Here is a 26,426-nt window from a genome sequence, read left to right as displayed (position 1 = left end):
TTTTCTTTAGATGCCTTTCCAGCTTTGACAAAAGTCCAGCTGGAATAACCACATTTACTCAGGGCCTTCTTGATGTGCTGTTCTTCTGCCTCCCTGGCCGCTGTGTCAGTGGGGATGGTGTTCGCTCTGTGTTGTAGCGTCCTGATGACACCCAGTTTGTGCTCCAGTGGATAATGAGAGTCAAACCTTAAATACTGATCCGTATGTGTAGGTTTACGGTACACATCAGCTTTTAGATGTCCCCCATTACTGATGGAAATCTCACAGTCTAAGAAGGCTAACCTTCCACTTTCATATTCTCCCTGGTGAATTTGATGTGTCGGTCCACCGAGTTAATGTGATCCGTACAATGTAGTACGTCCTGAGATTTGATTTTCACCCAGGAGAATGAAGAAGTTACTTGGATGAGTGACGAAACGTTTCTCCCACAAAACGCTACATCCAGATGAACAGAATCAACTTTTGGAGAGAGACAAGTGAAACCTTTGGATACATTTATTCTCACATTTTGAGAGTCTTTAACAAGTTTAACAAGCTAAAAGCTGGGACTGTGACAGGTTGAGAAATATTCCCAAAAGGGACATGTGCGCAACCCCTGTGAATATGGGATGAGTCAAAAGTAGCATAGATGGTAAGAGGATTAAGTTTTACTTTCAATAAACCATAAGTAATCATGTCTTAGGTAAAACAGGGCAGGATAATTTGTGAGGATAGGTCTTCTTCCTCTTAAAATGTGTCTTGTAAAACCTAGTGTACAATCTTCCTACCCTCTTATACATGATTTAAAAATTCATTTATGAACTCTAAAAAGAGCTGTTTGATATCATTTGGCATAAACACTCATTATGAGAGAATTCTAGTCCTGGATTAAACTGTCCCGTGCCACACTGTGAACTCATGGTATTACAAATTGGACCCATTACACAATTTTTATTTGCTTATATATATATATGGGGCGATCGTGGCTCAAGAGTTGGGAGTTTGCCTTGTAATCGGAAGGTTGCCGGTTCGAGCCCCGGCTTGGACAGTCTCGGTCGTTGTGTCCTTGGGCAAGACACTTCACCCGTTGCCTACTGGTGGTGGTCAGAGGGCCCGGTGGCGCCAGTGTCCGGCAGCCTTGCTTCTGTCAGTGCGCCCCAGGGTGGCTGTGGCTACAATGTACCTTGCCATCACCAGTGTGTGAATGGGTGGATGACTGGATATGTAAAGCGCTTTGGGGTCCTTAGGGACTAGTAAAGCGCTATATAAATACAGGCCATTTACCATATACACTCAACAAAAATATAAACGCAACACTTTTGTTTTTGCTCCCATTCCCCATGGGATGGACGTAGAGACCTAAAATTCATTCCAGATACACAATATAACCATCCCTCCCAAACAGTGGTCACAAATCAGTCCAAATGTGTGGTAGTGGGCACATCTGCTATATTGAGATAATCCATCCCACCTCACAGGTGTGCCACATCAGGATGCTGATCTGACATCATGAGTAGTGCACAGGTGTACCTCAGACTGCCCACAACAAAAGGCCACCCTGGAATGTGCAGTTTTGTCTCACAGCAAAATGCCACAGATGCCACAAGCAATGAGGGAGCGTGCAATTGGCATGCTGACAGCAGGAATGTCAACCAGATCTGTCGCCCGTGCATTGAATGTTCATTTCTCAACCATAAGCCGTCTCCACAGGCGTTTCAGAGAATATGGCAGCACATCCAACCGGCCTCACAACCGCAGACCTCGTGTAACCACACCAGCCCAGGACCTCCACATCCAGCAGGTTCACCTCCAAGATCGTCTGAGACCAGCCACCCAGACAGCTGCTGGAACAATTGGTTTGCACAACCAAACAATTTCTGCACAAACTGTCAGAAACCGTCTCAGGGACGCTCAACTGCATGCCCGTCGTCCTCATCGGGGTCTTGACCTGACTCCAGCTCGTTGCCGTAACAGACTTGTGTGGGCAAATGCTCACATTCGATGGCGTCTGGCACGTTGGAGAGGTGTGCGCTTCACGGATGAATCATGGTTCACATTGTTCAGGGCAGATGGCAGCTGAGAATGTCCCAGTTCTTGCATGGCCAGCATACTCACCGGACATGTCACCCATTGAGCATGTTCGGGATGTGCTTGACCGGCGTATACGACAGCGTGTACCAGTTCCCACGAATATCCAACAACCTCGCACAGCCATTGAAGTGGAGTGGACCAACATTCCACAGGCCACAATTGACAATCTGATAGACTCCATGCGACGATGTGTTGCACTGCATGAGGCAAATGGTGGTCACACCAGATACTGACCGGTTCTGGGTCCCCAGACCCCCAATAGCGCAAAAAACTGCACATTCCAGGGTGGCCTTTTGTTGTGGGCAGTCTGAGGTACACCTGTGCACTACTCATGATGTCAGATCAGCATCCTGATGTAGCACACCTGTGAGGTGGGATGGATTATCTCAATATAGCAGATGTGCCCACTACCACACATTTGGACTGATTTGTGACCACTGTTTGGGAGGGATGGTTATATTGTGTATCTGGAATGAATTTTAGGTCTCTACGTCCATCCCATGGGGAATGGGAGCAGTAACAAAGGTGTTGCGTTTATATTTTTGTTGAGTGTATATAAAATAAATCTACACTCATTATGTAATATTAGCATATCATTCTGTAATGTCTGTCACCATTTTTTTCAGGTCATCAGGAATAACTTAAACATGGGTATCAAAACATACACTTCAAACAGTGTGCCATTTGTTCTGTACTCTTCTGTATACAATTATATCAGCACATTATGCTGTAGTTCACGATTCACATGATGCAGTGAAAGACAGTAATCCTGGTATTATGATGAGAGCGTGCCCTCTAGTGGATTTATGTGTACAGTGCAGGGTTTCATGAGTTACGCTGGTAAATTTGAAATTGCAACAATCCCTGAAAGGTAAGTTTGATTAATTACGTTATGTATCAATATTTTATGTATCAATAAACTTCTTTTAAGATTTAGATTCATTAGCAGATTGCTGACCGATCTACAATAGAGTCTGTAAAGTAGAGTCTTTATTTAGAATTTTACAGAGTATGCACTTCACATATTGCATTTAGTTTCCTGTGAAAAAACAGCACCACAGTGTTGATGTGATGGACAAAAAATGTGACAGAATATGCCAATCAGTAGAGGTTTGCCATAGAAGACCACTAAATGCACAGACCAAGAACTAAAGGCAAGCTTCCTACAAATTTATCTTAAGTAGAGAGAAAAAAATTCAATATTAAAAATGTGTTTGAGTTTTTTTTAATATTTAATACAGTTAAGTACAATTTCAAACCACTAGATGGTGGCAGAAACATTGTGAAACAGTGAACAGCTGATTGTAAGTAGAACAGTCAAAGTTTATTATCGCACCCACACTGCTACTTCTCAGTCTGCACCTTAACCTTGTCAGATCTCCTGTTGAAGAATGGTGGTTTGCTGCTATGCTCTATATTTACCTCTTTATTTGCTCTGATTAGTTTTCCACACCACTCGTGGTGAGCAACTTGTCTGGTCTGTCTTGTCTGTCCCCACACACACCAAACTTCAATATTTTGTGAATGAACCCATTTTAGAAACATTTATGAACTATGAAACGATGGGATACTTAGAGTCACTGCAAGGTTTTCCAACAGCAATAATGCATTCAGGAGTCAGCAGAGAAGAAGCCATTCCCCCAAACAGTCACAATACAGAGACAACACAGGAAGACATAATTATATATATATATATATATATATATATATATATATATATATATATATATATATATATATATATATATATATATATATATGGGTGTGTGTGTGTAGAGAGAAAGAGAGGAAATATATACAATATGTATAATAATAATACTCAAGTTTTCAAGACATTTTATTTCTATCCCGTACTCTCCACTGATGTAACATAACTACTCCTCCTGCATAATCCTGATTAAAAAATGTTGTAGCCTTTCGTCTTGCTGCAGTGCCCCAATTTTTAGATCAAAATATTTTCAGTTCCCCACTACAACTTTCCTCCTCCCCATACACCTACATAATGACACTTAAACACTTCTTCTTCTTTAAATGTTTTATTTTGAAAACTTTAATCAATGCTAAAATACAACCTCACGTCAAGAATGTTACAAAAATATTTTTTGTATTTTAAAACAACTTTTGTGTTCTAAAGTATTTTCAGTATACATGTTCATGTAGTCACATAAAAAAAATAAGCAGATAATCTGTTGGACACAGTCAAATAAGTTTTTATTGATTTTTCTTCCTATTCTTTAATACAAAGGCCATAGAATGAGCGCTGCAAATGTTTCTCATAGTTTTCCATATTTAAATTGTATTTACAATGGATTACGCAACAACTGGAATAATGTATGACTATTCCATTGTGTTTTTTTATGAGTACTTTAACTGTAATATGTTTTGAACACAAGACTTTATTCTACTCTAACAATCTTTTATGATTTAATACAGCAGTGATTACTAGGTCTTGTTTTTGCTTTCATGCAATTGAGATAAGTTCTTTTGCAAAGCTTCTTGACTGCAATCATCACTTCTTCTGTCTTCAGAGCATATATAATAGGATCGAGCAAAGCTGGTATGGTGTGTGTCAATGTGGAATTTATCATTCTGGCATTAGGATGGATGTAGGAGGCCCTTGTTGCTATGTTAGTGATTCCAATTGGCAAGAAGAAAATGACCACAAGGATCAGGTGAGAGGTACAAGTTTTTAATGCTCTGATTCGTTCCTTTCTTGACGTAGTCCTGCTCAGTGCAATGAAAATACAGACATATGTGGCTATAATGAATATAAGAGGAATGATGATGAGTATAGTGATAAGTGCAGATGCCATGTTGTAATTTAAAGATGTATCATTACAAGCCAGACGATAAACTGGTCCGTGATCACAGAAAAAGCTGTTAACCACCAAAGATCTACAGAATGAGAGACGATTAACAAGCCCAACCATGGTTGCTATTACACTCACTAAAAAAATCCATACAAACAGCAGAATTGCAGCAACTGATGTTTCTGTCACAATATTATGATACCTTAAAGGGAAACAAATGGCTATAAGTCTGTCATATGCCATAGTGACAAGTGTCCATGACTGCACACTTGCAAAGAACATAACAAAGAACATATAACTTAAACAGGCGTCATAGAGGATGTATCTCTTGTCAAACAGAAAAGTATCTAAGAGTTTGGGGATGAGAGCTGTGCTCCCACACAAATCTGTCAAAGCCATGTTGAACACAATCATGTATTTAGGAGTATGAAGAGTCTTCACCAGCCAAATAACTGAGAGAAGAAAACCATTACCCAAAACAGTCATGATGTAGACAAAACACAGGAAGGCATAGTAATATCTAATATGAGGGATATTGGAAAACCCACTGAGATAAAATTTTGCAGGCCGAACAAATGTGTTATTAAACATGGTAGTGGTTTTATCTTCTGTTCCCATTGCAAATATTTCTTTCCCTAAACATAAAAAGAGCAGAATATAACAAACCATAATGAGTTACTTCACTGTTGCTGTGGAAAAAACTAAACTCACCCGAGACTCTGTCAAGTGTGCAGTGCAATAAAGTGGATTGTACTGTGAGAGATGTGTTATTTATATTTCACCTCTATCACAGCGTGGAAATAGAAATTCAGGTGGGTGTGTCACATTGTCATGAATTAATTTGGAATATTTTTCAGTGTGAACCTGTTAGAATTGATGTCATTTAATTGTTTATTATTGTAAATAGAGCAGTGAATCATTAATGAAAAATTATTCAAATTTTTAAAAATAACACAACTAAACACTGTAAATAGTAGATACATTTAAGTCACTTAAAACTGCGATGTCATTTTTCTAAAAAAGCTAACTTTGAGTTGAAGCTACCAGAGCTGTTAATATTTATTATTATTTTAGAATAATATACAGATTTAAATTCCAAGGCAGACTAAGATTTACATGTTTACTTCACATGTTTTTTGTATATTTGTATACTCCAACTGAATACTTGAGTAGGGAGGCAAAGAAAACATTTTTCAAAAGAAAGGAACTGAGAAACTACATATTCATACACACATATGTACTCATATTTAGTGTATCAAATCAAATCAAAACAATTTTCTATAGCACATTTTAAAAACAACAGTGTTGACCAAAATGGTTCACAATCAGCCAAAAAGAGAATGAAAAGTTAAAAAACAAAGCATTTACAAACTAAACAGACCAACAAACAACACAAGTGACAAACATAAAAAGCGAAAGGATGCTTAGAACTCAAGTTACACTGCTGGAAATACTTTATTTTGATGCAAATGCTGGGTTTTTTTTCGTTTAGTTTCTTTTTGTTTGGGTTTTTTTTTTTTTTTTTTGCAAATTTGCATTATAACATTTATCTTCATTTTTGCTGCAGTACATAAAAATAGGTGTATCTTAAAAATAAAACTATGAAGACACTCAAAATAAGTTTCCTGTAGTTGGAAACTATTTTGTTCAACTTTTTTGTATATTTACAGTTTTGAGGGATAAACCTCTTAAATTTCTCTAACTAGAAATATATGTAAAAGACAAAACAAAAATGATTTTCAATTTTTTGTAGTTTATTGCACTTTTTTGCAATTTATGTAGTTACTATGGATTAATTGCATACATATTATTAAAATTTGGGCTATAACGTTGTATTGATATGTAGCAACTTGAAATGCTCCCAAAAAAAGCACTAATGTATGCAAAAATATATAGATAAGCTCTGGCAGACTTGGTTCTATGGTAGGTCTTAAAGGGTTAATCAACCAAAGACCAAGAAAGACTTTTAATTTATTTGAAACCCTGATGCTTAGCCTTGTCTGATTTTGTGAGTTTTTTATATTTAAGTCATTTTTTGCACATACGGTGTGCTACCTCCCCAATAAATCTGCAGCTGTGGTTTGGAAAGGACTCATCCTGCCCCCTGTGTACAGTCCCAGCCACACTCAAGCACATCTTGGTTTCTTTTGTCTGGTTGGGAGCTGACACAGTCTGTAAGGTGATGGGGTTTTGGGGAGGTAATGTGAGAAGAGAAGCTGCAGAGAGGCGTGTAAGACTGCGACTCTGCTTCCTTGTCCCAACTCTGGATAGTCATGTTTTGGGGGGTTTAATAAATTTAGCCAGATTTCTAGAAATGAGAGCTGCTCCATCCAAAGTGGGATGGATGCCATCTCTCCAGGTTTTCCAGTTATCTATAAAGCCCACATTGTTTTTTGGATACCACTCCAACAACCAGCAACTTAAGGAGAACATGTGGCCATGTCACTCCTGGTCCGATTTAGTGCTCAGCTCAGATAAAATAATTATCGTGGGTGATTTTAACATCCACGTATATATGCTAAAAATGACAGCCTTAACATGGCATTTAATCTGTTTTTAGACTCAATTGGCTTCTCTCAAAATATAAAAGAACCCACCCACCACTTTATTCACATTCCAGATCTTGTTTTAGCATATGGCATAGAAACTAAACATTTAAGTGCTTCCTGAAAACCCTCTCTTATCTGATCATTTCCTGATAACATTTAAATATACAATAATTGATTACACAGCAGTGGGGAGTAGATTTCATCATGGTAGATGTCTTTCTGAAAGTGCTGTAACTGAGTTTAAGAATATAATCTGATGTTATCATCTTCAATGCCCTGAACCAACACAGAGCAGAGTAGCTACCTGAACACTAGTCCAACAGAGGTTGATTATCTTGTTTATAATTTTACCTCCTCACTACCTATGACGATACTGTAGCTCCTGTGAAAAATAGTGCATCAAATCAGAAGTACTTGCTGTCATGCTATAATTTTCAAACACAAAGCTTAAAGCAGATACCTTTTAAGCTGGAGAGGAAATGGTGTGTCACAAGTTTAGAAGATCATCATTTAGCCTGGAGAAATAAACTACTGATTTATGAAAAAAGCCTTCCATGAAGCTAGAACATCTTACTACTCATCACTAATTGAAGAAAATCAGAACCCTAGTTTTCTCTTCAGCACTGTAGCCAGGCTGACAAAAGGTCAGAGCTCTGTTGAGCAAACCATTCTTTTAACATTAACTAGTAATGACTTCATGAACTTCTTCACAAATAAAATTTTAACCATTACAGAAAAAAATTACTGATAATCATCTCATAGATATAACATTATCTGTAGCTTCTTTCAGTACGATTGATAGTTATTTTCTCCAAACCATCAACGTGTCTTTTAGACCCCATTCCTACAAAACTGCTTAAAGAAGTCCTGGCATTAATTAATGCTTCAATCTTATGATCAACCTATCGCTAATAATCGGCTATGTACCACATGCCTTCAAGCTGGCAGTAATTTAAATGTTGCTTAAAAAGCCATGTCTTTACCCAGCAGTCTTAGCTAATTATAGGCCAAACTCTAACCTTCCTTTCATATCAAAAATCCTTGAAAGAGTAGTTGTCAATCAGCTAACAGAGTTAGCTGTTTCAGTCAAGAGTTTCAGTCAGGTTTCAGAGCTCATTACAGCACAGAAACAGCTTTAGTGAAGGTTTCAAATAATCAGGCCCCATCTTATCTTAATGACCTTGTAGTACCATATCACCCCATTAGACCACTTCGCTATTGCACTGCAGGCTTACTTGTTGAATGGGAGGCAGAGCCTTCAGTTTTCAAGTCCCTTTTCTATAGAACCAGTTTGGATTCGGGAGACAGACACTATCTCTACTTTTAAGATTAGATATAAAAACGTTCCTTTTTGCTAAAGTACATAGTTAGAGCTTGATCAGGTAACCCTGAATCCTCCCTTAGTTATGCTGCAATAGGTGTATATTCCTGGGGGATTCCCATGATGAGTATTTCTTCTTCAGTCACCTTTCTCACCCATAGAACTCTCATAGAAATCTCTGGCTCTCTTCCACAGCATGTCTTTTATCATGTCTTCCTTCTCTCACCCCAACCGGTCTTGGCAGATGGCCGCCCCTCACTGGGCCTGGTTCTGCCGCAGGCTTTTTCCTGTTAAAACTGAGTTTTTTCTTCACATTGTCGCCAAAGTGCTTGCTCATAGGGGGGGGGGGGGGGGTCACATGACTGTTGAATTCTTCTCTGTATGTATTATTGTAGAATCTACTGTACAATGTAAAGCACCTTGAGGCGGCTGTTGTTGTGATTTGGCACTGTATAGATAAAATTGAATTGAAATCTTAAAACAGAAGTATGTATTTACATTTGTGTATATTGAACTGAACAATTCAAAGAGAAGTGGTAAATGTAGTAAATATAAAAAGAAAACAAACACACAAGCAGTGTTAAGAAAATTGGAAAGACACAATTAGTTGCTGAAATTGTCTATTACCATAACACCAGTTAATAAGTCTTACAAATAAGGTAATAAATATAAAAGAGATTAACAAGTAAATAAACATATTAGTACTCACAATTGCTTCATAAATATTCAGATTAAAATATGTGATGCACGTTAAACATCCTTAATTGCTTGTTGAAATCTTGTTAAGCTTTCTGTTGTGCTGGTACAGTAGAATAAGGCAGCCTGTCAGGATTGTAAGTAATTTCTTTTCCACAAGGAGTCACTGCTAAGCTTCACAATGACAATCAAGTATTTAGGAGTATGAAGGGTCTTCACCAGACAAATAATTGAGAGAAGAAAGCCATTACCAAAAACAGTTATGATATAGGCAAAACAGAGGCAGACAAAATAATGCCTAAATCTCAAATCATTTTGATTTTAATCCTGATATTATTATCAGAGGTGGATAGTAATGAGTTAAATTTACTCCGTTACATTTACTTGTGTAAGTTTTTGAAAAAAATGTACTTTTAAAGTACCTTTTTTGCACGATACTTTTTACTTTTACTTGAGTACATTTATGAAGAAGAAACGGTACTTTTACTCCGCTACATTTGCAAAATTCGACTCGTTACTTAAAAAAAAAAAATTAGTTTAACACATTAGCTAGGACAGTGGAGTTTCTGGTACTTTTTTACCAATGAGATGTGGCCATGCAGTCACATGACCAGTTTGAAACTGTGGCGGGCAGAGCAGCCCAAGCATTTCAAAGTAGCGGACACACGGAAACAGCGTTGCCAACTTAGCGACTTTGTCGCTATATTTAGCAAGTTTTCTCCTGCCTCCTCCTGTGTTTTATGTTTTACAGAGACGTGGCTCTGTGAGGACATCCCGGACAGCGCGCTAAAGGGGAGGGCTTTCATCTGCTGCGCGCGGACCGGCAGGCCTCTCTCTCTGGTAAGACCAAAGGTGGAGGTGTGTGCTTCTACATTAATAGTGGCTGGTGCACAGACGTAACAGTGATTGCTCAGCACTGCTCTTCCTCTCTGGAATACCTTTTTATTCACTGCAAACCGTTTTATTGTCCGCGGGAGTTTGCTTCATTCATCCTGGCCGCTGTTTACATCCCGCCAGATGCGGACGCGCAGGCAGCTCAGTGCGCACTCGCGGAGCAGATACTGCACATGGAGCGGACATTCCCGGACTCTCTCATCATTGCTCTTGGGGACTTTAACAAAGCCGATCTGAGCCATGAGCTTCCCAAATACAAGCAGTATATTAAATGCCCGACCAGAGAGGAGAGGACATTAGACCACTGTTACAGCACGATCAGCGGGGCCTATCGTGCGGTGCCCCGCGCTTCACTCTGACTTTCTGACCACGTCATGATCCACCTGATCCCCGCGTACAGACAGAGGCTGAAGCTCTCCAAACCTGTCGTGTGGACCAAAAAACTGTGGAGCAACGAGGCTGTGGAGGAGCTTCGCACGTGTTTGGAATCTACGGACTGGGACTCAATGAAGGCTGCTTCTAACAGCTTGGACGAGTTTACGGACACTGTCACCTCCTATATCCACTTCTGTGAGGACAGCATTGTGCCATCACGCACCAGGGTGAGTTATAACAATGACAAACCCTGGTTTACTCCTAAACTCAAAAAGCTGTGGCTGGAAAAGAGTAAGGCGTTCACAAGCGGAGACAGGGACTGCTACAGAGAGGCCAAGTACAGGTTCACTAAAGAAGTGGACGTTGCTAAACATCAGCACTCTGAGAAGATGCAGCAGCAGATCTCAGAGAATGACTCGGCCTCTGTGTGGAAAGGTTTTAGGAATATCACCAACTACAAGCCTAAAACCCCCCACTCCACTGACGACTTGCTCTTGGCCAACACCCTCAACAACTTTTACTGCCGTTTTGACGAGCCATCAGGCAGCCTTCACACCTCCAACGGCCCCAACAATAGAGACACTTTGGACACTCATTCCCCCACCTCTCCCCCCTCCATAGAGCCATCACCACCTTCAATCACTTCACCTACAACACCCCCCTCCTCACCCCACACAAAAGAGGATTTCACACCACCTCCTCCCACCACAACTCTTCATATTCATGAAGCAGATGTGAGGAAGCAGATGTGAGTCTGAATGCTCGAAAAGCTCACGGCCCAGACGGTGTGTCTCCTGCCACCCTCAGACACTGTGCAAACGAGTTGGCCCCAGTGTTTTCTGGCATTTTCAACTCCTCTCTGCAGGCATGTCATGTGCCTGCCTGCTTCAAGTCCTCCACCATAATCCCTGTCCCCAAGAAACCTAGGATCACTGGACTAAATGACTACAGACCCGTGGCTCTGACATCTGTGGTCATGAAGTCATTTGAGCGCCTGGTTCTCTCCTATCTCAAGACCCTCACGGCCCCCCTCCTGGATCCCCTGCAGTTTGCATACAGAGCCAACAGGTCTGTAGATGACGCAATCAACATGGCTCTACACTTCATCCTGCAGCATCTGGACTCCCCAGGAACCTACGCCAGGATCCTGTTTGTGGACTTCAGCTCTGCCTTCAACACCATCCTTCCAGACCATCTCCGAGGCAAGCTTTCCCAGATGAATGTGCCTGATCCCATCTGCCGGTGGATCACTGACTTCCTGACGGACAGGAAGCAGCATGTGAGGCTGGGAAAGAATGTTTCGGACTCCCGGACCATCAGCACCGGCTCCCCTCAGGGCTGTGTTCTTTCTCCTCTGCTCTTCTCCCTGTACACCAACTGCTGCACCTCCACCCACCAGTCTGTCAAGCTAATCAAGTTTGCAGATGACACCACTGTTATTGGACTCATCTCGGACAGGGATGAGTCTGCCTACAGGAGGGAGGTTGAACGTTTGGTGTCCTGGTGCAGCCACAACAACCTGGTGCTGAATGCCCAGAAGACAGTGGAGATTATTGTGGACTTCAGGAAGCACACAGCTCCACTCCCCCCCATCATCCTGTCTGACACCCCCATCACCTCTGTGGACTCATTCCGCTTCCTGGGTACCACCATCACCCAGGACCTGAAGTGGGAGCCCACCATCACTTCCGTCATCAAGAAAGCCCAGCAGAGGATGTACTTCCTGAGGCAGCTGAAGAAATTCAACCTGCCAACACGGACGATGATGCAATTCTACACTGCAATCATCGAGTCCATCCTCACCTCCTCCATCACTGTGTGGTACGCTGGAGCAACTATCAGGGACAAACAGAGACTGCAGCGTGTTTTGCGCTCTGCTGAGAAGGTGATTGGCTGCAGACTCCCATCTCTGCAGGACCTGTACACCTCCAGGACACTGGGGCGTGCAGCTCGGATCTCAGCTGACCCTTCTCACCCTGGACACAGTCTGTTTGACCTGCTCCCCTCAGGCAGGAGGCTCCGGTCCATTCACACCAGAACCTCTCGCCATAAGAACAGTTTCTTCCCCTCTGCTGTTGGACACATGAACAATAACCGTATGACTGTTCCCACCACTAACACATGACCCTACGCTGTGTTCATTGCATCATTCCATGTTTAGCACTGATCATCATCATCATCACCACCTGCACTCATGTATATATCATGTATATACAGCGGGGAAAATAAGTATTTGACACATCAGCATTTTTATCAGTAAGGGGATTTCCAAGTGGACTATTGACACAACATTTCCACCAGATGTTGCCATCAAGCCAAATATTGAAGTCATACAATCAAATCAGAACATATAAGTATACAAATTAAACCATAATAAATAAAGTGAAATGACACAGGGAATAAGTATTGAACACACTTTATTCAATACTTTGTAGAAAAGCCTTTGTTGGTGATTACAGCTTCTAGACGCCTCTTGTATGGATAGACCAGTCGTCTGCATTGCTCAGGAGTGATTCTGGCCCATTCTTCCACACAAACGGTCTTTAAATCTTGAAGGTTCCTTGGGCCTCTTTTATGAACTTTAATCTTCAGTTCTCTCCATAGATTTTCTATGGGATTTAGGTCAGGTGATTGACTGGGCCATTCAAGCAACTTGATTTTCTTTCTTTGAAACCACTTCATTGTTTCCTTGGCCTTGTGTTTGGGATCATTGTCTTGCTGAAATGTCCACCCTCTTTTCATTTTTAGCTTCCTGGTAGATGGCAGCAGATTTTTATCCAGAATGTCCCGGTACATCTCTCCATTCATCCTGCCTTCAATAATATGAAGTCTGCCAGTACCCCTTGCTGAAAAGCAGCCCCAAACCATGATGCTTCCACCCCCAAACTTGACTGTTGGTATGGTGTTCTTGGGGTGGTGAGCAGTGCCATTTCTTCTCCAAACATGGTGTGTAGAATGACTGCCAAAAAGTTCAATTTTGCTTTCATCTGACCATACTATAGTCGTCCAATAATCCACAGGCTTCTCCAAATGCTGTTGCGCAAATTTTAACCGAGCCTTGACATGCTTTTTGTTCAGCAATGGAGTCTTGCGTGGTGAGCGTGCATGGATGCCATGGCGGTTCAGTGCATTGCTTATAGTTTTCTTTGAAACAACAGTACCTGCTGATGCAAGGTCTTCCTGAAGTTCTGTCCGAGTGGTTCTTGGCTCTTGGAGAACCCTCCTGATTATTCTTTGGACTCCTCGGACAGGGATCTTGCGTGGAGCACCTGATCGTGGCAGGTTTATGGTGAACTGATGCACTTTCCATTTCCGGATAATGGCCCCCACAGTGCTCACAGGAACATTCAGCATTCTGGAAATGCACCTATAACCATTCCCATCAAAATGCTTTTCAACGATAAGATTACGAAGATCTTGAGAGAGTTCTTTGCTTTTACCCATCATGAAGTCTTTCCTGTGTGCCTTCTGGGAAATGAGGAGCCTTTATAGGCCATCAATTAGGACTAAAGCAGCTTATATCAATTAGTACTGATAGGGGACAGGATTTCTCTATCAATACTGACAGATTTCAGGTGATCTCCTGGCTTTCTATGTCATTTTGCCCCTTGTTATCTCCATGTATTCAATACTTATTCCCTGTGTCATTTCACTTTATTTATTGTGGTTTAACTTGTATACTTATATGTTCTGATTTGATTGTATGACATCAATATTTGGCTTGATGGCAACATCTGGTGGAAATGTTGTGTCAATAGTCCACTTGGAAATCCCCTTACTGATAAAAATGCTGATGTGTCAAATACTTATTTTCCCCGCTGTATCTATCTACTTAGCACTTTTAATTCTTGTTCTTATTTTATATTTTGATGACAGTATGTTTGCACTGAAGCACCGCAGCAATTTCCTAATGTTGTAAACCTGCTCAACATTTGGCAATAAACCCTTTCTGATTCTGATTTTCAGACCCCTTAGCGACTTTTTTTTTTCTAAAAAGCGACTAGCGACAAATCTGGCGACTTTTTCTGGTGTTATTGGAGACTTATTTATGACGACTTTTTGACGTGAAAGGGCATGTTGCTCTTACTCTCAACAAGCAGCGGTGCTGCCGTGGGCACCTCGCCCGTGCTAAAGCGCTCACGGGCGGAGGATAGTCCTCCCTCAGCTGCAGGCAGTGTTGCCAACTCCTCAGTAAGGAAAATCGCTATTGGTTGTCCTAAAAGTCGCTAAATGACGTCATTACCTAATTTGCATAATTGATCATGCTAATGTAATTGTAACCTACGCTGTTGGAGAGAGAAGAGACATAAAGTGAGCAAAAATGGTTTGCATTTAGAATTTATTTAGAACTACAAATTAAATTTCTTTTTGCAATTATTGTTTTTAATGTCACAATTATTGTTTTTAATGTCACAATTCCAACTCTGCTCCTTTATCCGGGCTTCGACCGGCAAAAGTGACAAATAGGCACTCTGGTGGAGTTACTTTATGTGTGTGTGTGTGTGTATTTATAAGTAGTTTTAAACCTTGTGATCCACAAAACAGCATAACAGTAAAAGAAGAACTGACTGCGTTACAGTCAGTGTGGGAGCAGCGGCTTCGCTCATGCGCGGTTCATTTGCAGTTTGGACGCACAGGTGTGAACATCTCCTGCAGCCAGTGTTGCCAACTTAGCAGTCTGCATTAAGCTGGGCAAACACTGTGCAATTTTTTTTCAGTCACGTTATTCAGCTCCTCAAACTGTACAATTAAATCGCAAAGGTTAGAAGTTCATAGGTCACGATGCAGGGTCTCACACGGCCTGATGCTCTGATGCGACCTGAGTGCTCAAACTGTGCGTCCATAACATGAAGCTTATCATACAAAATCTGTCCCTCGCTCTCCCTCTCTGTCTTTTACTCACACAGACACACACACACCATCAACTTTGCTAAATTATTAATGAAAAACATTGACCAGGCAGCTGTGATTGAGCAGCAATGTCCATCCAACTCTTTTCGTGGTTGTTGTAGTCGTGATAATTTTGTGAGGCCACATTGAAAAGCCTCGGATACGGAAGCGTAGAGCTGCCACCCAGGCAAAAGAAAAACAGAGCTATATCACGTTATAACGTGAAAAGTATATTGTTCTAACAATATACCTTTCACATTTGAACAATATAATATCACGTTATTACAATATAAATATTATATTGTACGAACGTGATATTATATTCTTCAAATGTGAAAGGTATATTGCACGAACATGAAAAGTATATTGTTAGAACAATAAACTTTTAATGTTATAACGTGATATAGCTCTATTTTTCTTTTGCCTGGGTGGCAGCTCTACGCTTACGTACTCGGATGAGCTAGCCTCATCCTACAAGTTGTGCCTCTCTTGTGTCCAGATCACACGCTGCGCTGCCGTGCTGCTCCACCTTTTCACTTTCATTTCTGTGTTTGTGCGTGCGCAGTTTGAGAGGCTGCGTTGAGGGGCGACAGGATTTCAAACAGGTTTGATTATCATGCGACCATACGATTGATGATTGGGAGCTGGTCGTGAGGTGTTAACTGCTTTTCGTTATCCCATGTACACGGTGCACACACGATTAAGGTAAAACTCGGGCCGATCCCCAAAACGGTTGCGCGACTGAAAAATCGGCTCAAAATGGGCCAAAAATCGCACAGTGTATGGCCAGCTTTTGGAGGCTAGCTCCAAACAAACATCCACAGCTTGGCAGTGTATACAGCACTATAATGACCAGACCTAATTCTTTTGAAAACCATACATCTTTCCACAGGTCTCAACTTCATCAGACATCACCTAGACTCAGAGCTGGATAAGGCCAGCACAAACAGCGGCCTATTCGACGAAGATGATGCATCCATGGGGTCGGGAAAGCCAGAAGCAGGGGAGCTGGAGAGGTACCTTTCATGTCCATTCACTGGAGGTATGGATCTATTGCATGGCTTTCCTGACATCAAGAAGCTGTCGATCAAAGTCAATACTGCTCTTCCTGCATCTGGAGCTTGTGAAGGACTTCTTAGTCATGCAGGACGCCTGTTCACTGCTAAACAGTTAGAGCTTCACAGAAAGAACCTTGAGAGCAAACTGCTGCTGAAGCTTAACCATCACCTCACTGAGTGAAGAAATGGCACATTTTTGCTAAATATGCAGAATGCACACCCATATAATTTATGGTAAACTGAGCTGCCTTGTATGAAGATATGTTGAAGATGCCTCGTTCTAACGTTTTCTCTGAGGCTGCTGTGCCATTTGGAGCAAAGATGAATATAAAGTTTACAGCATATCTTGTCACTGGAAATTGTTTGCACTGATACATACATTTTACTTTACTGATAAAATCCTATCTCTCAAATCCTCACTCCCCCTAGTGGTGAGCCCTGCTCTCACTGGAGAATGTACTTCAACTTTTCATCAGTTTGAGCCAGTGTCACTCTGTACACTTAAGCAAATTGTCAAGCAACTGAAAATTACTAGTTCTGCATATGAACCTCTTCCGTCTCGCATTGTGAAGGACGGCTTTGATGTAATTGGGCCCAGTATTCTATTTTTAATGAACTCATCATTGTCTTCTGGCTATGTTCCCTCTGTTTTTGAACATGCTATAGTGCAACCTGTTCTTAAAAAAAGATGTCTTGATCATTGTGATTTCGTTAATTATAGGCCGATATCCAAACTTCCGTTCCTCTCTAAAATCCTAGAGAAGATAGTTCTCTCACAACTCCAGGCTTACCTGGATGCACATGACATCTGTGATAAATTTCAATCTGGTTTTAAACCACGCCGCAGCACTGAAACAGCTTTGCTGAGAGTCCTTAATGATCTTCTCTTAATGACTGATTCAGGGCATTCTGCTGTATTAGCCTTATTGGATTTGTCCTCAGCCTTTGACATGGTTGACCATAATATTTTATTAACAAGGTTAGAATGCACTGTGGGCATTCGGGGCGAAGCCCTTAATTGGTTCAAATCATACCTTTTGAACAGGTCTTTCTCCGTTACCTTGGGTACTTATTCTTCCTCAACTGCATCCTTATGCTGTGGTGTGCCCCAAGGCTCTGTGCTTGGCCCTATGTTATTCTCATTATATATGCTCCCCCTAGGCTTAATCTTTGAAAAATATAACATTTCTTATCACCTCTATGCCGATGATATACAGATTTATTTTCAATTAGATGATGACGACATTGCTTCTTCGTTGCACTGCTTCCTCGAGTGCATGAGAGAAGTCAGAGAATGGCTTTCAGACAATTCCCTTATCCTGAACGAAAAGAAAACGGAGATTGAGGTGTTTGGCAACCATATCCCTAGGGGCCTATCATCTGATACCTTTGGTTCCTTTGCCACTTCTTTCTCTGACTCAGTTAGTGACCTAGGGGTTCTGCTGGACAGCTCTTTCAAATTTAACAAACAAGTATCTTCAGTAATCAAATCTAGCTTCTACCAACTGCGCCTTATTGCTAAGGCTAAGCACTATGTCCCTCATGAAGATCTTGAAAAGCTCATTCATGCTTTTGTGACTTCTAGATTGGATTACTGTAATTACCTCTACTTTGGTTTTCACTCCGCTCTCCTTCACAGACTTCAGCTTGTCCAGAATGCTGCGGCTCGCCTTCTGACTGGCACTAGAAAGCATGCCTCTATCACCCCAGTTCTTATTGAGTTGCATTGGCTACCCATAAAATATCGCATTGAATTTAAAATATTGTTGCTCACTTTTAGAATTATAAATAATTTAGCCCCTCGTTATCTTGTCGATCTTCTTAGTTTATATGTCCCGGGGCGAGCCCTCAGGTCTTCAGCCCAATTACTCCTGGCTCAGCCTAGATCTAGACTTAAATCGAGGGGTGACCGTGCTTTTGCCCTGGTTGCACCGAATCTGTGGAACAACCTTCCTATCGCTATCCGTGCGTCAGACTCCGTTTTATCTTTTAAATCCCGTTTAAAAACTCATTTATTCAACATAGCTTTTCATCTAGTTAGCGTCCCTGTTTTATACTTGGTTCAATTTCTTATTTATGTACTTTATCTTTTAGCTATATCTGTTCTTAGTAACTTTGTTCTTATATTCCCTTTTATTGTTGTATAATTAGTACCCTTAACCTGATGACATGTGGTACTTTGTTAATAGTCTTTTATTTATTGTCTTAATTTTCCTGTTTTTATTGTAAAGCACTTTGGTGTACCACTGGTCTTTTAAATGTGCTATACAAATAAAGTTGTATTGTATTGTTTATATATTTATATTATTTACTATAGGTATTGGTGAAAAAAGCTTTATGTTGTGAAAAACTGAAATCTGGAAGTTAGAATTGTTGTGCCTTATTTTGTTGATGTTTTTACATATATTCCTTTTGAAAATGGTAAAATTTGTATATTTATTTATTTTTGTTTGTCTGATAACATTTATTTAAAAAATAAATCAGACTTTTCAAACAGTTACTCGCTACTTGAGTAGTCTTTTCGCCAAGTACTTTTTTACTCTTACTTGAGTAACTTTTTTGACGACTACTTTTCACCTTTACTTAAGTAATAATATTTTAAAGTAATGCTACTCTTACTTGAGTACAATTTTGGATACTCGACCCACCTCTGATTATACACTTATTACTTCCTTTCAGTGTTGAGATGGTTGACTTGTATCTTCTTTCCACTACATAAAAATCTTTCATCTCTATCCCTTGACTCAGCCCTTTAAAAGGTAAATTAATACAGTGATGCAATATAAGTGCCCCCTCACATAATCATGATTAAAAACTGTTGCACCTTTGCCGATAGAGCAATTGTTCCAAACATTTTTATTTAGATGAAAACATTTTCAATTTAATTATTATAATTATGGTTGTAAACTTACTTAACATTTTTATTTTACAGACACTGGAATCAATACTTCACTTAAAGTAAATATAGAAAATATTTTTTTCTTTCATTTGCTTTGCATTTCAATTTACAATAATAATAAAAACATAAGCAGATAATCTGATGGAGAAATTCAGAGAAAATTTCCCCATCAGAAATTTTTGAGAAAAAGAAAAATTTGATGCTTTTTCTCAAACCAAAAGACAGTTCAGTCAGAACTGCAATTTGTGTCATGCATAATTTCATATTTAAATTCTACTTCTCAACACTCTTAACAACAGTCCACAACATATTATGAAACACTTGGCTTTACTGGTATAATTTATGGCTATTGCACTGTATTACAAATGAGTAAGCTAATTTCAATATGTTATTCTATAACACTCCTCTACGATTTAATACAGCAGTGATTACAAGGTCTTGTTTTTGCTTTCATGCGATTGAGATAAGTTCTTTTGCAAAGCTTCTTAACTGCATTCATCACTTCTTCTGTCTTCAAAGCATATACAATCGGATCGAGCAAAGCTGGTATTGTGTGTGTCAATGTGGAATTTATCATTCTGGCATTAGGATCAATGTAGGAGGTCATTGCAGCTATGTTAGTGATTCCAATTGGCAAGAAGAAAATGACCACAAGGATCAGGTGAGAAGTACAAGTTTTTAATGCTCTGAGTCGCTCCTCTCTTGACGTAGTCCTGCTCAATGCTATGAAAATACAGACATATGTGGCTATTATGAATATAAGAGGAATGATGATAAGTATAGCAACAAGTGCAGATGCCATGTTGTAATTTAAAGATGTATCATTACAAGCCAGACGATAAACTGGTCCGTGATCACAGAAAAAGCTGTTAACCACCAAAGATCTACAGAATGAGAGACGATTAACAAGCCCAACCATGGTTGCTATTACACTCACTAAAAAAATCCATACAAACAGCAGAATTGCAGTAATTGATTGTTCAGTCACAATACTATGATACCTTAAAGGGAAACAAATGGCTATAAGTCTGTCATATGCCATAGTGACAAGTGTCCATGACTGCACACTTGCAAAGAAAATAACAAAGAACATATAACTTAAACAGGCGTCATAGAGGATGTATCTCCTGTCAAACAGAAACGTATCTAAGACTTTTGGGATGAGAGCTGTGCTCCCACACAAATCTGTCAAGGCCATGTTGAACACAATCATGTATTTAGGAGTATGAAGAGTCTTCACCAGTGAAATAAGTGAGAGAAGAAAACCATTACCCAAAACAGTCATGATGTAGACAAAACACAGGAAGGCATAGAAATACCTAATATGAGGGATGTTGGAAAACCCACTGAGATAAAATTTTGCAGGGCGAACAAATGTGTTATTAAACATGGTAGTGGTTTTATCTTCTGTTCCCATTGCAAATATTTGTTTCCCTAAACATAATAACAGTAGAATAGAATAAAGCATAATGAGTTACTTCATTGTTGCTGTGTAAAAAAACTAAATTCACCCGCGAAGACAGAGCATTGCACAAGTGGGTTATACTGTGAAAGATGTGCCGCTTATATATTACCTCTATCACTGTGTGACAGTTGGAAATTCAGGTAGGTGTGCCTCTTTCTATCAGAGTTTATATCATCAATATGATGGCGTAACTGTTTAAGAGCACTGAATCATTAATTAAAAATGCTTAAAACAGCACTGGAAGAAGTAAAAAGTTTTAAGTGTCTTAACCCTCCTGCCATCCTTTAAAAAACTCACACCCATCACCCTAGGGACCATTCTCAGCCACGCCATAAAAAGACCATATATCCATATTTTATTCCACTTTAAATTAGCCAACCTTGTAAAACTACTTCTCCCTGAAATATTCATGTAAAGTTTTAATTATATTTTCGTTGTTTTAACCCTTCAAATCCCAGTGTTATTACATGAGCGCCCTGTGTTATAAGCCCCAAAAACCAAAAAACGAAACTAAATATTTCCACAAAAAACCAGTTGAAGTAATATGTGATTGTCATTATAAGTAGGCCTTTAGATGGACCAAAGATTGGCACCAACATACATTTTGACCTGCCATTATTTTTTTTGCATTTTTTTTGCAATTTAAAAATTAAAACTTCAAGGCCCTGAGTCTTCATTGACATCCAAGAAAAGAAGAAAAAATAAAATCATATGATGATAATTTGGGGTTGAAAAATAGCGTTTATAATGGAAGTCAATGGGCAGAAAATGGTCCCCAGGGTGATGGGTGTGGGGATTTCTGCTGCTCAGCCATTTTAGGCTGATTTAAGGAATTCACACTGGAATATTAACATTGACAGGTAAAAACTATCCTGTGGCAAGTTTGGTTATATTCCACTGAACACAGTGGAAATGGGAGCCATTTAACACATAGCAGTGGCACAAAAAGGTCCCAAGAAGGCAGGAAGGTTAAACTAAATTGTGTCTGAGTTTTTTTAAACAAGCAAAATTTGAATTGAAGCCACTAAGAGCTTTTAATGCTCTTTGTTTGTGTGTGGAAGGCTGATGGGGACACTCAAGTTTGTAAATGCAATAATTCGTACCATAGGTGCATCTACTAAAATCTCAGATAAGTTTGAATCTCAGTGACCTTGACCTCAAAGTCAAGGTCATGTAATGACCCCATGATGTTTCAATGTCTGAGGCAGGCCACAATGAGTGATTTGGTCTTTCAGATTGTGTTGATCTACTTGGATGATCTATTCGTGTTTTCAACAATATTCCAGGATCACCTTGTGAGAGTCTCTTCTCAAGGTAAAGGTTGAAAAATGCCATTTCCTCCGGCTCAAGTTCAAGTTTCTCGGTCATGAAGTGTTGGCTCAGGGGATAAGCACTGATCCTGACAAGATAAGCGCTGTGGCAAAATGGCCCAACCGCAGTACTGTGATAGAGCTAAGTTTTTTGGAATTTTGCAGTTAGTATAAGAGATTTATTGAGGGCTTTTTCCAAACTGCAGGGCCACTCCATGATGTAGTGAATGTCTGCGTTAAGAAGACCAGTCATGGCAGGGCTAAACAGCTTTTTGCTTCAGCCTGGATGTCACAGTGCTTACAAGCTTTTGAATTACTTAAGGAAAAGTTGACTAGTGCCCCTGTTCTAGGCTATGCTTCGTTCTCCAGAGGCCTGGTAATGAACTAATCATTTGATTCAGGTTTGTTGACCCAGGGTGATATCTAAAACCTTCAGGACACCGGCCTTTGAGGCCTGGAATTGCCCAAACCTGCTGTACACACTCCAGCCTCGTCCCCTTCTACCAAAGTGTCGAGGAAGAGCCAGAGGAAGAGGCCCAGGGACAGCCAGGCTGTACTTCAGTTTCTAAAAGACCAGGTGGAAAGAGAGGAAGAGAGAGAGAGACAGGCGCTGACTAGGGAGGAAGAGAGGGAGAGGGCAGCTACTGAAAGGGCAGACCGATATCTATCACTGTTTGAAAAACTTGTCGAAAAATTTTAAATAAAGCAATTTGGAATGCAAGCATGCTGATCCACACAGGTATGCACACATGGGTATTCACAGACGCGGACTAAAGCTTTCTTGGCTTTAAGACATGCATGCGCTCAAAGCACACTGTGCGCTGTCTATCTTGCGTGCTGCACAATATCGTTTATTATTTAGTAAATATTGATATCTATGACTAGCTAGTTTATTGTGATGGTGCTTTGTTTTCTCTATTATTATGTTGCTCTTTGTTGTTTGCTGTCTCCTCTGTTTGTTTTTTTTGTTTGTTTTTTTTTTTTTCTCCATACAGGTGACCCAGGAGTTCTTTTTTTTTTTTTTCTCTCTCTTCCCCCCCCTTCTCACCGTCTCTTCTCCCCTTTGGTTTTCTTTCTTTCTCTCCCCCTCTTTCTCTCATTCATTCCCCCTGTCCTATTTATTAAAAAAAAAAAAAAAATGACAAAGGATGAACTGAAGCTCTGCCATCACGTAATGTCGCATACTGCTGTTTCTGATGTCATTTAAAAAAAAAAAAAAAAAAAAAAAAAGCAATTTAAATCTCAATAATGAAGTGAGGTTTCTGCTGCATGTGCAACAGAGAATTTCTTTAGTCAAAGTAAAACATCATTTCAACAAGTGTAACAGTTACAGTAACCTTTAACATTGAATTCAACCTATACAACCGTGAGCGCACAAGCAAATATACAAAAACGAACACTAATGTACACTATTTACAAGCTGAACAAATAAAGATGTATTTTAACTAATTAACTTAACTAACTAACACTAATTTGGAAAAAAAATGATTTGAATTTACTTTTTTTTTTAACCAACAGTTTAAAACAGGCTTTTTCTTTTGGCCTTAGCTGCCTACATATCTTGTGTGAGCATGACTACATCTTACAAATGAAACCTTTACCTAGATGTAGTCATGTTCAAACAGACATGCAGGCAGCTGTTCAGGAGCAAACAGTCGTGCAGCAAGCCTGGCTCGGATACAAGCTCCAGAAAACTCCCTGTCCACGCCCGTGCAATCTGTTTCGGCTTCTGGTCCTGCTTGTGCCGCCTCCTCCTCATCTCCTTCTTCTTGGCAGACGTCATCTGTTGCCACACAGATGTTGTGGAGGATGCAGCAAGCTCCCGCAACTTTGGGAGCAAACAGAGGCCGGATCTCAAGGGCTCGCAAGAAAATGGAGCGCCAGCGTGTTTTGAGGATGCCAAAGGTACGCTCTATGATGTTTCTGGCCTTGGTGTGGTGCCGATTGAACCTTTCTTCAACTTGAGCTTTAAAAGAAAGACAGTACACACTATTATTCAGTGCTTAGTAAACTTTCAATTAGTGTAATAGGTAGAATTATAATATTGCATTTCTTTTCTTAAAGCTCTGCATGCTTCACAGTAACAGATGTAGCACTACACGTGTTTGTAGGTGTAAAGAAAAGGGGAATTATTTTCTTACTTGACACAGGCTGGCGATATGGGGTCATTATTGCCACTGGGTGCTTAAGGCAAGGGTATCCTCCATCTCTGGAATATAATTGCATACAGTTTAGTGGCCTGAACAGTAGGCCCCAGGGGTCTGTTAGTTTTAAAGGGCTAGAGTAACCTGTAAGAGTTATTCACACTAATACTGATTAATACTTAGGTTTTAACCTTTATTGAATATTCCAATAAACACTCTGGAAACATAGAAAACAATGAAACACTACCTCAAAGATCCAGTACCATGACAATAACATTATGTACTGCTACTTTCAGAACCTTTAGCATTTAGCACTTAGGTCCTCCTACGCCATTCAGGCAGCTAACGAGCGGCTTACGCTTCGTCCCAGGCAATGTCGACGGTTCTCAGATCATCCATAAATGATCGACGCCATGTGATCTTTGGTCGGCCTTGCTTTCGTTTGCCAGTGCGTGGGAGCCATGTAATGGCGATCTTGGCCGGGCGATAAGGGAGTAGACTTAAAATATGGCAGTACAATGGTAATTTCAGTACCATTGATATTTATTTTAGAGATGGCACGATACCACTTTTTTATGTCCGATACCGATATCATAAATTTGGATATCTGCTGATACCGATATGAATCCGATAGTGTTTTTAATCAATAAAACAGTTTTTTTTATATCTTGCTGCATTTTGTATAAGTTCATACTCAAGTTTAAAAAACAACATCAACAATAAAGCTATTCTGTTATACCTGTATGCAAAAAAAATTGTTCAGTTTCCCAATACTGATCAATCTAATAAACTTAAACCTACACCATCCTCCCTATTCTGGTATTTTAAAGAGTAAGCAACCTAACTAATAGGGTTCCAACTCCCAGCAACAAAAATAAAAAAAAATAAAAAATAGGGAACCATTCCTCACGCTCCACCTCATGATGCTTAATCGACATAATCAATCTTAATTTGATGCAGTGTGGAAAAAAAATGCACATAAATAAATTATTTTTCAAGAATAATTAAATAGATTCAACATCTTTCTTCAACAGAATTGCAGACTGCACAGATCGTACCTTCCCAAAGGAAAAAGTACTATAGCTTACTAGGGTATATATATTAGACTTAATAGTTACTATATACAGTAATGGACTTCTATACATTTTACATCAGATTAAAACTTTGGGTGTAAGATTCGGATAATTATTTATTAAAAGCTAGACATTTTAAATGAGAATAAGAAAGAAAAGTACGTCTTTGTGCCCCCTGGCTAAACTTTGCTAGAGCCGCCCCTGCACAGTTACCAGCCATCAGCTGCGTAGAAAAGGATCCTGGTGTAGAAAGTAATATTAAATAAATTCTAACAACAGATTATCAAAGTTAAACGTGCTGCTGTTGTTCAGCCGCTGGTTTCCTCTTTCTGGTGCGAAGTGGGCCAAAAACAAACAAGGGAGAAAAGCCGATCAGCTGATCATTGATCAGTTTCACGATTGAAGTAGCAACAGGAGAGAGAGAGGGAGAGAGAGAGGCAGTCGCTCAATATATCGGTTGTTAAGCTTAAAGCTGGAATGCTTTACAAACATTCAGAGATGAGCTTACACACTTGCTTTACTTCTCTGGGATAACTTTGTCAGAGATGAAATGCCGGGTTGTTAGCGAGGCTCCAAATACTCAACCAGACCGCAGACAGTTCTCGCACGCCACAGCCGCTCTATCACGTGACGCATACTGCTCCAACGTGCTAACGTTATGAGGCGAGTTACGGCGTGTCGCAAGTTTTGTGAGGAGCTTTCGTGATATTTAATGGATCGGATTACAGTTTTTATTTCTCTCCGATATCCGATCCAGTAATTTAGATCAGTATTCCACCCATACCGATACGTAATATCGGATCGGTCCATCTCTAATTTATTTAGACTGTTTTTCTCCAATTGATCTTTCTGAGTTAATTTCAGTAATCACT

The 26,426-nt window shown here is 40.0% G+C and overlaps 2 protein-coding genes across 2 annotated transcripts; both read right to left on the bottom strand.

Moving 5' to 3' along the window:
* Positions 1-4,487: 4,487 nt before the first annotated feature.
* LOC113030953 (olfactory receptor 146-like) lies at positions 4,488-5,498 on the bottom strand. The gene has a single exon (XM_026182764.1). It carries the CDS (start codon positions 5,496-5,498, stop codon positions 4,488-4,490), a length of 1,011 nt encoding a protein of 336 aa, XP_026038549.1.
* Positions 5,499-19,968: 14,470 nt separating this feature from the next.
* LOC113030952 (olfactory receptor 146-like) lies at positions 19,969-20,979 on the bottom strand. Its single transcript, XM_026182763.1, has one exon. The coding sequence runs from the start codon at positions 20,977-20,979 to the stop codon at positions 19,969-19,971; it is 1,011 nt and encodes a 336-aa protein (XP_026038548.1).
* Between the last annotated feature and the right edge of the window lie 5,447 nt (positions 20,980-26,426).

The sequence above is a fragment of the Astatotilapia calliptera genome, chromosome 10, assembly GCF_900246225.1.
Source record: "Astatotilapia calliptera chromosome 10, fAstCal1.2, whole genome shotgun sequence".
Taxonomy (NCBI): domain Eukaryota; kingdom Metazoa; phylum Chordata; class Actinopteri; order Cichliformes; family Cichlidae; genus Astatotilapia; species Astatotilapia calliptera.
The sequence above is the reverse complement of the archived record's forward strand: the minus strand, read 5'-3'. Positions and strand labels throughout refer to the sequence as shown.